Source organism: Furipterus horrens, unplaced genomic scaffold, assembly GCF_987537825.1.
Source record: "Furipterus horrens unplaced genomic scaffold, mFurHor1.1.pri manual_scaffold_13, whole genome shotgun sequence".
Classification (NCBI taxonomy): Eukaryota; Metazoa; Chordata; class Mammalia; order Chiroptera; family Furipteridae; genus Furipterus; species Furipterus horrens.
In genome coordinates, this window is record NW_028327183.1 from 31,436,406 (window position 1) to 31,453,483 (window position 17,078).

The 17,078-nt window shown below is 43.9% G+C and overlaps 1 protein-coding gene across 4 annotated transcripts in view; it reads right to left on the reverse strand.

The window, feature by feature from the left end:
• LOC149994385 (kelch domain-containing protein 4-like) overlaps positions 1–16,260 on the reverse strand; it is a 28,704-nt gene extending 12,444 nt beyond the window's left edge. For 3 of the 4 annotated variants that reach the window (XR_016507749.1, XR_016507748.1, XM_090260486.1), the window contains exons 1-2: positions 16,094–16,260; positions 13,047–13,138 (exon numbers count right to left, since the gene is read on the reverse strand). Coding sequence is in view for 1 of the 4 variants with exons in the window: in XM_090260486.1 (XP_090116612.1) it covers positions 13,047–13,138; positions 16,094–16,198 (197 nt within the window). In the remaining 3 variants the exon portion in view is untranslated. Of the gene's footprint in view, positions 1–7,274; positions 7,938–13,046; positions 13,139–16,093 lie in introns of those variants that run through there. The other variant, XR_016507750.1, reaches the window with a different exon arrangement.
• Positions 16,261–17,078: the final 818 nt, after the last annotated feature.

Below are 17,078 nucleotides of genomic sequence, written 5' to 3' on the forward strand. Positions count from 1 at the left end.
TCTCTGCACCTTGTTGATTCATCTGACTACTAACTCCCAAGGTCTTATTGGCCCTAGATACCCTGCCCCACTCCTCCAAGTTTTCTAGATCCTTGTGGGCTCTGCACACATCAAGTTCTTCCTGGTTTTTGACCCACTTCCTCCACCCCTATCCACACGTTTAGGTTATTCTGGTCTCTGAACATTCCAGGGTGTTCCTGCCCTCCATCCCTGCCCCCTGCCCCCACACTTCGCCCAAGCTTCTTTCAGCCTCTGTACAGGGCCTCAGTAAGTTTCACTTACTGATAGATGCTGGCATCAGGCTAACTTCAAAGGTTGGCTGAAGGGAGTCTTGAAACTCGAAGGTCAACATTACCTTTCTACACAACACCAGTGATATTGCAATGACAAGACCCAGACCCAGCTTCGAGAGCAACGGTGCACACCTCAGCCAGTTAAGAACTGAAACTGGAAACCCTGCCCTAGCTCTAGAAACTGTGTTTGATGCATCTTGTCACCATCTCAACCCACTTTTCACTGGCCATCCTCACCCCAGAGCAGTTCAGAAACCCTCTTCTGCTCCACACCCCAACACTTAACTCACCTGATTTTTTGAATTGGTCCACACACTCAGCTCAGGACTTCTGCTTCCCCAGAGTCTGCATGTCAATATCCAGTCTCTGAATTTCCAGCTCCACTGGGATTTGAATCTCCTCTTGACCTATTCCCTGTCCCCTGTCCACCGTTGGCCTGTCCCTCAGACTCCCTCTTCCTAACCTGTGACTTCCTGTGCCCCTAGATATTGCACCTGTGTGTACTCACTCTAATACCCTTAACATACACACACAACATACCCAAATACACCTATACTCACATACATACCCAAATACACATATACTCACACATACATATACTCACACACATACCCACAATCACACACACACACATTCAGCCCAAAGGACTCTCTGCCCTAACCTCTTGATTCCAGTTGTTAGCACACTGATTCAGGTCTCAGGGGACATGATGGAAAAACTGTCACTAGGTTTGGATCACTTCATTTGTCTTTTTTTGCCCATGCCTATATTACTGCTGTAGACTGTGTCTCCAATGATGTCCCTGCTAATGAAGCCCCTGCTGACCACTCAGGGCACCTTGCAGAAGAGGAGGTATGTGAGATTGTAAGAGCTGGTCACAAGGGTGGAGGGTGGACCAGAGAGTAGGCTTCATGGTAGAGTAGGCTTCAGGATGTGACCACTGCCTGACCCACAGTCTAGATCTGGGCCAGAACAAACTGCTTCTGTAAATCCCCTCAGAATCTGCCTGACCCTCCCTATGCCCCCCAGCATGCTGATTCCTGTAACAAGCTGGTGCCGTGCCCAGAAGCAGGCATGTAAGTTGTTTTCCCTTTATCTAGGGTGGGGGGTCACACCAGCACCTCTATCCACCCTGCCCTGTTCTATATAATTCCTTAGTGCCTGCTATATTGATATAAGGCTGGAGTTGTCACCCTTGTTATTTGATCTATCCAGCCCAGGAAATTTTATCAACAACTTGTATTCAGGACTCTTTGGATCCCATTTGAGCTCACGCAAACAAGACTCAGAATGGGCACTGCTCACTCTGGTCACTGAAAACACCAAACATGTGGTTAGTAAGTTGGGCTTTGAACTCGCCTGCTATCCAGAAATAGAAGTGAAAATAGGGATTGAGTTCAATATCATGGCCCATGTCAATCATACCTGCCCATGTAATGAAACCCCAATAAACATTCTGGACACTAATGATGAGATGAGTTTGGTTGTTAAACACTTTGAGGCGGACAAGGCTGAGGTGTCCTGCCTCCTTCAGGAGAGGACTTTGGCCGCTTTGCCAGGGGAATTCTCAGTGACCTAAGCCCTATGTGTCTCTCCTTTTTGTTGGTTCCAAACTGTATTGTTAAAATAAAACTATAATCATAACTATAGCATTTTGCCAAGCCCTGTGAATAATTTTATCAAATGTCCAATCAAATGGAGCGTGGGAACCCCTGAAGTAGCTCACTGGACAAAAGTATGGGAGGCTTGGGAACTCCAAATGTGAGGCTAGTGGTGATGTTAGGGTGGGATTATGAGAGAATTCTCTCTTAATCACTGGGAACTCGGCTAGCTCTGACAGGAAGCTTCAGAATTAAATTGCAGGACAATATTGCAGTGAGATTAGGGATCATAACCTTCAGAGAAGGGGACATGCTGGGATGCAGCTCCTGCACAAGCTGGAAACCCTAAAGACAACCAGGACCCTCAGGAGGACTGGTGAGAACCACACTGGTGAAGGAACACTGCAACACTGAAATGCATGTGGTGGGAGCCAAAACAGGAGCTGCTGTTACAGAACAGAAGTTCATAGTAACAACAAGGTAATAAAATCTGGGAAGGACAGAGGCTAGCACATAACCATCAGAAGCAAGGTGGGAGAGAGAACTGTAATAGACAGTGCTATGAGGGCGCAGCCTGGTCTGCAGAGATGCAGGAGACGGCTCTTACTGTTACGGGGTGGGGGGGGTGGTGTTCAAAAATCCCCAGAGCCTGCAGGTTGGAGTATGGGGAAAGGAAACAGCTTTTCAGATGCCTTCACATGCCTGTGGCTAGTGGCTAGTGTCTCTGTGTCTCTGCTACACAAATGGCTTTGATGCTTCCAAGGCCCCAGCCAGATGGGAGGGGGTTTTGGACCATGGAATGGTACAGAGAGCAAACAGAGCCTGCGCAAGGTGATGTGAATGCTCAGAGCTGGCTACCACACCCACTGCGTCAGAGAACGCCGTCAGGGGTTTAAAAATAGGAGGCAGACATTTTAGCACGGTTCTCCATGCAGTTTTGAGAAGGCAGAATACCATGCAGCTTTGAAAGGGCAAAGGGAGAACCACGCGTGATCCAGTGCCACATGACACATGTTTTCCTGGACTGCTATACGGAGGGTGATGGCATCGCACCTGGATCCTGAAGGAGACAGCTAGCTGACAGATAAGGGATGGGGAACTTCTGCGCATGTTTTTAGCTTCTAGCTTCTTGGGGAGCATGGGAAGTGCTGGGTCCCATGGGAGAACAGGGCTCTGAGCTGAAGTGCTCACTGCCCTCCCCAGGTTGGAATATTGTAAAGAAAAACCTGTTTTCCTCAACACTAGTTGTTGGGTTTTACACCCAGGCGCCACGTGAAAGAACCCCCTTTTGCTCTGCAACATTACAACATAGCGTCCTTAGGAACAAAAGATATGAAAGGTCAGCAAAGGTGTCATTTAATAGACATAATCAAAGAATGAAAGACCAAAGATGAAGAGGGATTCCTCTAGAGGTTCTGGTCAGCACTGTAGAGTAGGTAAATACTATAGCTTAACAGAACTGTAACTATGGATATAAGAAAGCCACGTTTTTTTCTTCCTTATGTTCCAAATCATTGATATGAACCCCAGGATTCTTCCCTTCACCATTGATTTTGTGTGAATTTTCCTTCATTTCACTTAGCATAGCCTTCACTTCTTCCCTTATGTGTTTGCCATACTCAAGCATATCTGTCAAGTCTATGAGCATCTTTAACACCAGTGTTTTGAACTCTAATGTCTGTTAGGTTGGCAATCTCCTTGTCATTTAGTTCTCCCACTAGAACCTTGATCTGTTCCCTCTTTTGGGCCATACTTCTCTGTCTCCTCATCTTGAAAGGCTCCCGTATTTGTTTGCCTCTGTGTCTTAGGTAGAGCTGTCGCACCTGTTACATTGTAATGGGCAGCTTTAGGCATTCGTCAGTACAGAGTTACCTGTTTCACCACATTCTCCCACTTCCGTATGGCACTGGCGCCCCTCTTGCTGTTGCCCTGGCCATCATTCCCAGAGTGGGTGGGTCTGCGGACGTTCTAGGACCGTGGGGGCCCTTTAAACAAGCAGACTATACTAAGAGACCAGCAGTTTCTTCCTCTGCCCCAACCCCCACTGGTTCTCACAGTCAGAAGCAACCAGTACAGAACGAGGAAACAAGAATTGAAAAACATGAGGAGAGGCTTAGGAATCTCGGACAACTTTAAATGTACCAACCTCTGAATCATAGGGATGCCAGAAAGAGAAGAGGAAGAGCAAGACATTAAAAACTTGTGTGAAAAAATAATGAGGAATACTTTCCAACTTTGGCAAAGGAAATACACATATAAGTCCAAGAAGCACAGAGTCCCAAACAAGCCAGACCCAAGGAGGCCCACACTGAGACACATCATAATTAAAATGCCAAAGGTGAAGGACAGAGAGAATCTTAAAAGCAGCAAGAGAAAATCAGAGTTACCTACAAAGGGGTGCCTATAAGACTATCAGCTGATTTCTCAAAAGAAACTTTGCAGGCAAGAAGGGACTGGCAAGAAGTATTCAAGGTGATGAAATGCAAGGACCTACCACCAAGATTACTCTATCCAGCAAAGCTATCATGGTAGGGCAGATAAAGTGCTTCCCAGACAAGGTAAAGCTAAAGGAGTTCATAATCACCAAGCCATTATTATATGAAATATTAAACAGAATTAGTTAAGAAAAAGAGAATCAAAACTATGAGCATTAAAATGACAACAAATTCACAACTATCAACAACTGAATCTAAAAAATAAAAACAAAATCCAACTAAGCAAACCAGAATAGGAACAGAATCATAGGTATGGGGATCATTTGGAAGATTATCAGCTAGGAGGGGGAAGAGGGAGAAATGGGGAAATGGTGCAGGATTAAGAAAACATAATTGGTTGGTACAAAATAGACAGAGAGAAGTTAAGAATAATATAGGAAAGAGTGAAGCCAAAGAACTTATATGCATGACCCATGGACATGAACTAAAGGGCATGGGATTGCTGGAGGGAAGGGGGGTACTGGGCAGAGAGGAACAAAGGGAAAAGAAATTGGGACAACTGTAACAATATAATCAATAAAACATACTTAAAAAATAAAATAAAATGAGGATAGTTTAAGAGATGACACTGACTGTATCAACAATCATGATAGCAGTATCAGAAAAAAAGGGAAAAAGAGAGCAAAAGATTGGAAACCTATTTGAAGATATAATGACTGAAAACTTTCCTAACGTGGTGAAGGAAGGAGACACACAAGTCAAAGTAGCTCAGAATCCCAAGCAAGAAGAACACTAAGAAGCCCACAACACACATCATAATTAAAATGCCAATGTTTAGACATAGAGAGAATCTTCAAAGCAGCAACAGGAGAGCAGTTACTTACATACAAGGGAGTTTCCATAAGACTGTCAGGTGATTTCTCAACAGAAACTTTGCAGGCCAGAGGGATTGATGCAAAATATTCAAAATGATAAAAAGCAAGAACCTACAACCAATATTACTCTATCCATCAAAGTTATTTTTCATTTAGAACCAAATGAGAAATAAAGAGCTTCCCAACAAGAAAAAGTTAAAGGAGTTCATCACCCCCAAACCAGTATGACAAGAAATGTTAAAGGGACTTCCTTAAGAAAAACAAGAAAGAAAAAACATTAAGTATGAAAAATAAAATGACAATTACTACATAACTATCAACCATCACTTAAAACGTAAATCAATTAAATTTTCCAAACAAAAGATTGGAGGCTGAATGGATGAGAAAATAAGACCCATATATATGCTGTCTAAAAGAGACACCTCAGAACAAGTCACACACTGAAAGTAAAAAGACAGAAAGCGATATTGTATGCAAATTGAAACAAAAAAAAAGCTGGGTAGCAACACTTATATCAGACAAAATCAACTTTTAAAACAATGACTATTAAAAGACAAAGAAGGACATTTTATAATAGCAAAAAGATCAATCCAACAAGATGGAACAGAGAATATATATAATTTTTGTAAACATTTATGCACCCAACGTAGGAGTGTCTAAGTGTATAAAGCAAATATTAACAGGTAAAAAAAGAAAGATAAAAAATACAATAATTGTAGGGGATTTCAACCCCATTGACATCAATGGATAGGTAATCCAGACAGAAATTCAGCAAGAAAACAAGAGCCTTAAATGACACATTAGACAGATGGATTTAATTGATATTTTTAGAGCATTTTAGCCCAAAACAGCAGAATATGCATTCTTTTCAAGTGCATCTAGAATATATTTCAGGCTAGATCACATTAGGCCACAAAACTAGTCTCAGTAAACTTAGGAAGAATAACGTCATATCACGCATCTTCTCCAACCACAATGGTATGAAACTAGAAATCAATCACAAGAAGAAAACTGGAAAACAAATATATGGAGGCTAAATAACATGCTACTAGATAATGAATGGGTTAACAAGAAGTGAAAAAAATACATTTAGACAAATCAAAATAAAACACAAGGGCACAAAGCTATGAGATACACAGCAGTTCTAAGAGGAAAATTCATAGCAATGCAGGCCTACATCAAGAAAGAAACAAAAAAAAAAACACCTCAAATAAACCATACACCTAAAGCAACTAGAGAAAGAATAAACAAAGCCCAATAGAAGAAAGAAAATAATAAATATCAAAGCAAAAATAAAACTTTGTCTAAAAAGCAATACAAAAGATTAATGAAACCAAGTTATTTCCTTTAAAAGATAAACAAAACTGATAAACTTTAACCAGACTCATCAAAAGAAAAAGAGGACCAAATAAATAAAGTCAGAAATGAAAGAGTGACAAGTGACACTAAAGAAATATAAAGGATTATTAAAAAATACTATAACAATTATATGCCAGCAAATTGGACAGATTAGAAGGAATGGATAAATTTTTAGAAACACATAATCTTCCAAGGAGTCAAGAAACAGAAAATCCAACAGACCAATAACCACTAACAAAATCTGAGCAGTAACCAAGAAACTCCCAACAAACAAAAGTCCCGGTCTGATGGCTTCATAGATGAATTTTCCCAAACATTTAAAGAAGAGCTAACACCTATCATTCTCACACTAATCCAAAAAAATTCAAGAGGAAGGAAAGCTCCCAAGCTCTTTTTTTTTCTTCCCTTTTTTATTTGGGAGAGTGGGGTGAAGGGAAGAGGAAACTCCTGGATGGACGTGAGGGCCCGTAGGAGCAAGGGGAAGGTGAAAGAGGGAAGGGTGAAGGAAGAAAGAGGAATGGGGAGTAGAGACGCCCCGTCACCCACATGGGCCCACAGGAATCTCCTCCAAGCTCATTTTTTAAAGTCAGCATTACCTTGATTCTAAAAACAAAGACATTATAAAAAAATTATAAGTCACTATTCCTGATGAACACAGATGCCTCAACAAAATATTATCAAACTGAACTCAGCAATATATTAAATAGTTCATACACCATGATCAAGTGGTATTTATTCCTGGGATGCAAGGTTGGTTCAATATCTGCAAATTAATTAACATGATACATAGCATCATACTCAACGGTGAGAAGCTGAAAGTGTTTTCCCTCAGATTTGAAAAAAAAAAAAGGCTACCCACCCCAATGGCAGAGCCAGCCAGTGGCTCCCTCAGCACCCTCATGGACCTCCTGCGAGGGACGATGCGTTGCTGAGGTGGGATCTGAACCGACACCTTCAGTCACTATGGGTGAAACATCTTTCAACCTAATATCAGAATTCTGTGACATTCTATCAGTTCTCCAGGACCATCCTGAAAACAGGACTTAGGAGGAAAATCAGGAACTCAGAAAAAGTGTAGTGGAGCTGGGAGAGGATGGCTTTGTGTCCAGCCTGCTGACAGTCTTCTACGACCAGATCTCCTCCGACAGAATCATGCTGCTCTTGCTCCTGCCCACCTCAGCTTTCATCAGGAACCTTGCAGACTTCTCCTGACACTTCATCGATGAGAGATGGTCATCAAAGACTTCCACACTCATGTAGATCCTCAGGGTCTCAGGCATTGGGGACTCAGGCTCCAGCCCTGGACTCTGAGGTCCTTCTTCCCTCTTTAGACCTCAGCACCAGTGTGCCTAGCCAGGGGACTTGGGTTTTGCTCTGCATTTGCAATTGAAAGAGGACAGATTAGCCAGCCAGAAGCATCCTACTTGAACTGTCTAAACTGTGTGGCCTTGGGCAAGTCACTTTCATCTCTGGGCCTCAGATTTCCAGAGAAATAAGAGCTCTAGATTGGACGGTTGACATAATTAAGGAGTAGCAACCCTGAAGACCCAAGATGTGTTTTGTTTATGATATATGGTATAAATCTGACAGAGATGCCAACATTTAAACATTGGGCAATTTTCATACAAAAATCTGGATTTCTCTGGAAAATTCAATAGATCTAGTTCATAGGCCTTATTCTGGCAAAACAATGAGCAGAAGCTAAGGGGCAGACATCTGAACCAGGACCACAAAAGCCAGGATTGGAATTCTCACTTATCCTCTGGTAGGCCTCCTTCCTAAACTGTTTTTTTTGTTTTTTGTTTTTTCCCATTTGGCCTTTGCAGGAGCTGGAGCCCATGGCCATGAAGTGTGGTCACATTCAGATCACAGCCCCATCTCAGACAGTGAACAACGCCCTGCAGGTGGAGTACATGGACGAGATGGACATGGCCCTGAACCACCACGTGTTTTGAGGCTGCCATCCCTTCTGCTTACCTGCTCTATAAAACACCCACTACAGCACCCTCTAGGTAGCTGATAAACGTGACTAATTCTAGGTCATGAGGTGGAGTCTGCCACACAGTAAGACTTCATTCTGAATAATTACAGCTTTTCATTAAAAATATATATATATTTTATCAATATATTGAATCAGAGAAGGAAAACTCTGACTCCAAAAAACCTCCGCTGCCTTGTGGCATACCTCTTCAGGGGAAAGGCTAAGGGAGTAAACCCCGACAGAAAATCCGGAGCCGGAGTCCCTAAGGCGGTTTGACGTTGTAGTCAACACCGGCAACTCCTGCGGCGCACCTGAAGCCAAGCTGTATTGACTCCGTCTTTCCCTTGGATCCTTCAGCTGCGAAGAGAGGGGGGGTCTGCTGCATGGGCAACAGCAGACCCTCCATATCACCCTGCCCAGGCTCTGTAGCTTCAGCTTCACTGGAGAGGACACTCCAGCGTCATCGCAAGATGTCGATTCAACACGGGAGGAGACAGATACTGTGTCACTCCCGAGTCGGACTGCACAACCATTCTCGGCGGTGCAGATAGACTCTTAAGAAGCTACACCATCGTCTCTCGAGACGGACGGCTGCCGAATTATTTTACATTTAAAAATATTTTTTAAAAGACTTTATTTATTTTTAGAAAAGGGAGAGAGAGAGGGAGAGCAACATCACTGTGTGGTTGCCTCTCACGCGAATTCAACTGGGGAGCTGGCCTGCAACACAGGCATGTGCCCTGACTGGGAATTGAACCTGTGGTCCTTTGGCTTGCAGGCCAGCATTCAATCCACTGAGCCACACCAGCCGGGGCTTGGCTTTTAAATTTTTAAAGTGATTTAGACTGTAGTTAGAAAACAGAAAACATACAGCCTTTTGGGCAGTCACTGGGAATAAGGCCTTCCAATTATGGACTGTGCTAACCTGGCAAAATTTTTAGTAGTTATTTTCATGGAGGATCAAATGCTTTTTAACTTGGGGCTAGGAAACCAGGACTCCTGACTCTACTCTCAGTTCCTTGAGACCTTTGGTAGGTCACCTCCCTCTCTGGGCCCGTTTCTTCATCCGCAGGTTTCTGCCAGTGTTGACATTCTATCGTTGTATAGCCAGAGCCCTCTGATTTCCTTTGATGATGGGCAGTGCAAGGGAGGAAAAGCTCAAGGTCAACTGTCTTAAATGACTTACCAGTTCTATAAAAAAATCAAGTCCAATCAACCATTGGACTGGACTTTGGTGGATGGCTAAACAAAGTGAAGTGTTGGCCAGTTGAAGCCAACTTGAACATGAGAGCTTTGGTGTGGTTCCAAATATTCATGATGGGAGTGTTTTTATTACCATTAACTTAAGAAGGAAAAAGAGACTTTTATGCCAAAACCTAGAAAGGGATCTTCAGTATGCAGTTCAAGTTGTTGGGGCCCCTCTAACTCTCAGGGATAGGAATGCCTGAAAGGCCTTTCAAGGTTCTTCTGCCAGCCCCACTGGGACAACGGCTTGAGAAAAATTACTCTGGAACCTGGAAGCTTTCTACTCATCCCGAACATATTCGGGAAGTAGAATCTAGATACTCAGCTGGGTGGAGACACTGACTCTGGGTAGGCTTAAGTAATGTGTTTGTTTGTGTCTTAGTTTTCAACAACAAAAAAAAAGTTTAGGAAATAAAATGAAAAAAATTTAAATGGATAAAAGCTTATAAAATAAGGATATAAAAAAGAAAAGATCTGTGTACAGCTATACAATGTGTTTGTGTTTTAAGCCAAGTGTTACTACAAAAGGGTTGAAAAGTTAAAAAAGTGTTTTAAGTTTATAAAGTAGAAAAGTTACAATAAGCTAAGGTTGGTTTATTTTGAAAGAAAAAAAAATTTATATATTTAGTGGAGCCTAAGTGTACAGTGTTTACAAAGTCTGCAGTCGGGTACAAAATGCCCGAGGCCTTCTCACTCACGCACCACTCACTCACTGCCTCACCCAGAGCAACTTCCAGTCCTGCATGCTCCTTTCACGGGAAGTGCCCTATATAGGTGCACCATCTTTTATCTTTAGTACCGTATTTTTATTGTACATTTTCCATGTTTAAATATGTTTAGGTACGCAAATACTGAACACTGTAATACAACTGCTTACAGTATTCAGTACAGTAACACGATGTACAAGTTTGCAGCCTAGGAGCAACAGCCTAGACCATAGAGCCTAGGTGTGTAGTAGGCTGTACCATCAAGGTTTCTGTAAGTACACTCTATATTTGCACTATGACAAAAATCACCTAACAACACATTTCTCAGAACACAGCTCCATCACTAAGCAATGCCTAACTGCAGATATGCCTTGCAAGAAATGTTTTTTAAAAGTTCTTCAGAGAAAAGGAAAATAATATAGGTCAGAAATACAAAGAGCATTAAAAAAAGTAAAAATAAAAATTTTTACTTCATTAATCTAGCAGATAACAATTTGTTTAAAATAATAGAAACAATGTATTTTTTATGTAATTTTATACACACACTAATGTATCCTTACATATGAGTAAAATTAATGACAGCAATGATACAAAGGACAGAGGTAAGGAATTAGAGTTATTTTATTATAAAGTATTCACATTACTCAGTTAGTACAGTGTTATTGAAAGTGCACTTGGATTAGTTGTACTGGGTTGGCCAAAAAGCCCATTGTGTTATTTCAGTAAAATAAGACACATTTTTAATTTTCACCAATAGCTTTATTGATTTGGATATTCTGAGTAGGTCAGTATCTCCCGCTACTGGCTTCTAGTGGGTAGAGGCCAGGGTGCTGCTAAACATCTTCCGGTGCATCAGACAGCCCCACAGCAAAGAATTATTTGGCCAAAATGTCAATAGTACTAAGAACTTCGCAAACCACTTTTGACGTGTTTGATCAATCACAGTACCTTCTCCATACATTGCACAAACATTTTGTGTTTCAGCTGCATTTTTACCTTCCTTGAAATAATAAAGCAAATACACCAAAAATGCTGCATATTTTCCATATTCAATAGTAAAATGGCTGCACAAAAATTCACCAATTTTGATAAGATTTTTTTTTTTAATGCACGCTGTTATGACAGCTATCACAATACAATCTAACAAAATTGTTTCAATGAAGTTAAAGATATGTAAGCCCTACTAGGGCCATCGTATGGAAAAAACATAAAGGACTTTTTGGCCAATCCAATAGATCCTGACATTAAGCCTGGCTTTGGGGGCAACATTACTTTAGGAAAAGTTCTGAAATGTCATACAAAAATAATCAATCCACAAGTGGCTTCCCTTGGGAGTGCTATACATACATTATGAAGCACTGAAGATCTCAAGAAATTATTTGCTTCAACAATTCAAATGATAAAGTGTATCTACCAATATATGGAATTTATGTTTGGCCCTAATGATAACTCACTGAGTAAAGGAAAAATAAAATAAAATTCCTAATACAATCTATTAAATAAGAACAGGACGGACCTTCCAACTTTGGGAGCTGCTGCATCAGGTCATTTGGCTCAGGGGCTAATCAAGTCGCCAACCCCACCCCACCAACGGGTGATAATTAAATCCTGGGTCCCGGGTCAGCAGAATTGGCAGAATTCAAGGGAAAGAGCCGTCACCTGCCCCTCCCTGAACTGGAGGCAGCACTATAACCACGTGTCTTCCTGAGGTGCTGGACCCCAGGCCTCCATTCAGGCTGACAACAGCTCTAAGGAGACTGACCTCATTCTGAGGGAAACGAAGCAAATCACTTCTCAACACAGCCCCAGCCCCAGGTGCTTGTGGAGCTAACACTTCCCCCTTCTCTGAAGGACATGGTGTCTCTTTATTAGGGTCACTTGGCCTTTCCCAGGTTTCTAACTCAGTGCATTCGGTGTCTTGCCTCTGCTCTGTTGGCAAATATAAGAATTGCAGAGCCTGAAATAAAACTATAAAACAACCGGAATTCAGAAGCCAAAGGAGCGGAACTGACGCAGAGGAATAATAAGTCAGATGGAAACCAAAGCCTGCTCATTTCAGCTCACACCACAAGTGTTTGAAATCCTTTGGAGTTTTCAAATAATTTAGAAATTCATTTAAAACGGCTTATATAAAATTTGTATTTAATCACATTTTTCACAAGAATTTAAAAGCACTATAAACAAACACAGCTAAAAGCTATTGTGATTTTAAGCTTTCTACCTGTGACAGGCACTTTTAAAATACCTTGAAAACCAAAGCAGAGCTCACTAGGACCACACTTTAGTCCGCAATCGTTACCGGGTGGGGAGCTTTCAAACCCGCACAACTTCCCAGGGGAGCAGCTGTGCTGAGACTCGTCTCCCTGTTTCTGCATGGTAAGAGACTGGAGAAAGTGAAAACGTGTTCTGTGGGAGCTGACCAGACAGGTTTCAATGATGAAAATGTCCCAAGTACCTGGTTATTTATGGAAACATGTTGCCTATTTAAAGCAGTTTTCCAATTTATACAAGAAAACTGTCAGAAGCTATAATGAAGTCTTGCTCACTTACCTTGGTGAAGGTGGGGAACAGGATGTTTCCACGATCTGAGTCTTTCTGGCATCCAGCATCTGGAAATGGGCTATGAGAGCTTCAAGATCTTCCTAAAGGCAGATGAGCAATCACACGCGAGACGTTCCCTTAAACCCTACTACGGGGCCGAAAGCCTGGGGCGGCTTTCCCACTGCCCAGGCAGAATCTGACACATGCAAAAATACTCAGAGCTTCGCCTCACAGGGAGTTTTCCTGGAAGTGCGGATGCTTGCACGTATCCTCTCACTGCAAACCCTCACTCACACTGCCCCCGCAGAGGGCCTTCCACTTAGGCAAGCCCACCCTGACTTCACACCGGCATCTTCAACCACTTCTCAGAAACGCAACACCGGGCAACCGCACCAGCCTGCTTTGCTGTCTGCAGAGCAGTATCTGATATGAGAATTCCTGCTCATGTATTTTTTATTTTATTTCCATGTCCCTCCCACCAAAACAGTAAGAGCTCCAAGCAAGACTTGACAGTCTGCACAGACACAGCCTCTATGGGGGCTTGGCAACTCTGGGCTGCAGCCACTCTGTGTAATAGGGTCTCTACGTTTACAACTGCAAACAGGATGTAGGATTTACCTGCCCAGCACGTGGCGCTGGAACCTGGTCTTCCTACTCGCAGTCCAGAGCCTGTTTCCCCGTATTAACCTCCCCACACCCACAACCCCGAAAGGCGATGCATGGCCTGCCTGTGTGTCATGAGGAAAGTCACCTTCCTGGGGACCGCATCCCCTGGAATACATCCCCGGCCTTCCTCCCTACTCCCTACCAACACACACCACCCAAAGCCCTCTTTCCCAGAGTTCCACATGCCACACTGAAGGTAGGTTAGGTGGCCTTCCTGCCCCTGCAGACACTTGCAGACCATTCTTCCTTCCTCTCCGGCCTCATCTCCCACTCCACCTCCTACCCTCAAGCTTCACTGGCTTCCCCTCAGGTCCTTTAACCAGAACACGTTCCCCTGGCCTAAACAGCCACCAGCACCACCCAGCACTTCCACCTGACGTAGCTGCTGTCTGGAACTGGGAGTCATTACTCTCCAGCATTTCTTTTTTTCTTTTCTTAATTTATTTATTTTAGAGAGAGGACAGGAGAAGAAAGAAAGGAAGGAGGGAGGTAGATTTGTTGTTCCACTTATCTATGCATTCATTGGCTGCTTTGTGTCCTCACCAGAGACTGAACCACAACTTTGGCATATCGGGACCACGCTCTAATCAACTGAGCTACACAGCCAGGGATGCCAGCATTTCTTTACATTTTTACCACATGTTATATAACCCTCAGCAATATATACATGTGTGTGTGTGTGTATGTGTATGTATATATATACATATATAAGTGTGTGTGTGTATATATATATATAAAGGTCCTCAAAAAAACACCATTTCCTTATAACGTTGATGAGATGCCAGAGGATTTAATTCTTGTTTCTATCAATTAGCCTAGAGTAAAAGTGGTTTCAGTATATAGCAACCTTAGAGATATTTCGGGTTCAGTTTCAGATCACCGCAATAAAGCAAGTATCACAAGGGAAGAGTCATAATCTTACAGCTGGTGGAGAGTCTTACCTTCCATATGTAAAAAACTCAACATCTATGAACACAATAAAACAAGGTATGCCTGTAGTATGTTGTTTCACTTAAACTCACAGAACCTATGGACGAGGTTAAGGACTTAATTCTTTTACATTTTTCAATTCCATATAAATGGTATCACACTGTATATCTTGCAAAATGCTCTTTTGTTAAACAGCTTGATACACTGAATGCACTCACTCCCACTGTGGCAGAGCTTCCACTCCATCACAGCTTCTCTATCCAGACTGTTGATGAACAAACATCTGGGTCAATTACTTTTTTTTGTTTCTATAAAGGATACTACTATGGTCATTCTTGTACCTGCCTTTGTGTAGATGAGGGAAGTTTTTGCAAGGTAAGCCTTCAGGTGCAGAGGTACAAGGCTGCAGCTTCCACTGCTCTAGATATTGACAAAGTAGGATCCAAAGTGGCTCTGCCAATCTTCACCCTCACAGCAGCATATGAAAGTGCCCCTTACCCTGCCGCTTCTACGTGGGCAGTTATACAACGACCGTCCTGTTGACCAGCACGTCCTAATGCCAAATGTGCTGAATTAAGTATTCAAGACGAATTACTGAATGACTAGACTTTTACCGAAAGACCTGGAAGAAGGAGGAACTGTGGGAGTCACAATTACTTCAGAGCGTGGGGTCCAGTGTCAGTCACCTCAGAAACAATCTTCCCTAAGGTGGAGTGGCTGCAATGAGCAGCAGCAGGTGTGAAGGGCCCGCTGCTCTACCCGTCCTGGTGCAAGCTGGCGCTAACACCCACCACTCTGCAGCGAACCCCAGTCACATGCGGACAGGGGTTTCCACCGGCGTCTCGTTGGGAGCGGGCTTGGGTGCTCCCCTTATTGACAGCTTAGGCTCTGCTGTCTGTCGACCCCTTCAACTCCCCCTTCCTGCCACTTCACAGCTGCGTGACCCTGGGCGGCGTGTTCTCATTCCCTAACTATCAGACGGGGACGCCAAAGCTACCTAATTCGCCTGCCTGTGAGGATTAGAGCCCAGAGAGTAGCAAACACGCATGAACCATTACAAACTGCCCGGCTTCGGGAGCCGGAGAACAGTAACAGAAAGCACAACGCTCAACTCGAAGCTCAGCCTGTCCCACTTGCAAACCCCGCTGGGAGAGAGAGGGGGGAAGAGGGACTGAGAAGGATGAGAGGGGCGGCTCCCACCCACTGCTACGGAAAGCCGAGTTTCACCTACTCCGCGGACGCTCGCTGCTCGCGGTCGCGCTCAAACGACTGACCGTCTTTTCAAGACGAGCACTGAAGCTCGGAAGTTAAGCCCTTGCGCCCAGATCACGCCCCTTGCAGAGGCGCGCCCGCTTACACCAACTCCCGGCCGGGCGCTGGAGGGGCCGCACGACACCCCGCCACGCCACGGACACGGGACGGAGGAAGCCAGCAGACAGGCGCGCGGCGGCCCCGCTCACCTCCTCCTTCCGGGAGCGCTTGGACACCTTCTTCTCCATTTTCGCGGCCGTCTTCTCCGCCCCGCGGCCCTTGTCGTACTTGCTGTAATTGCGGTTCTTGCACATCACCCAGGTTTGAACAGGCGCCTGGACACCCAGGAAGCAGGCGAGCGGCGCACAGCGCGCCGGAAGTACGTTTCGGGGCCGAGCGCCGAAGTGCGTCACTTCCGGGCGCGGGTTCTGGCACCTTTTCTCCTCCGTGGGTGGACCTGCTCTACGGGGTCTCTTCCAACAGGTGGGGTTTGCGGATTAGGCGGTGGGCCCTGATCAAGAGTAGCGGACCTGCGCCCGGTTCACCTTCACCCTGATCTTTAGCCGTCCTGGGGGTGCCCCGCCGCGCGGCAGTTATAGTTCTTCAGCCACCCTATCTGGCTTTAAAGGTGCCTTCCGTGTTTATTGTATTGGGGCAATTTGCTTAGACCTATGAAGAATGGCCCAACTGGGTGGCTCCGTAAGGGTGCCATATATTTTTTTCTACCGTGGTCCCTTTTGGAAATGAGGTGATGTGGCTTCATCCCCAGAAAGATGTTCATGCACTTATAAGGTCCGGCAGACCCTACATGAAGACAATTCTCTCTCCCACACAAAGCTGCCAGTGCTATTAGATGCAGAGTATGAAATCGGAAACGTTAGCAGTCTGCTGCCTGTCACTACTACCTCCAATAAGTAGAGACAAGGATTGATATTTATGGGCACTCTATTTAGATGAGGGGAATCTGAGAAGGCAGCAGTTTATGTACCCGAAAGACCATCTCATCTCAAGCAGACCTTTTCATAAGAAGAAAAGAGTAGGTAAGGGGTTTAGGGAATAGTTTATCAGATAAGAGTGGCAGTCAGGTGGCGATTGTCTTAGTATTTCTTCATCTAGTGATCAATAATTTTATAAAAAGATTTTTTAAATTTATTTTAGAGAAAGGGGAAGGGAGGGAGAAAGGGAGGGCTAGAA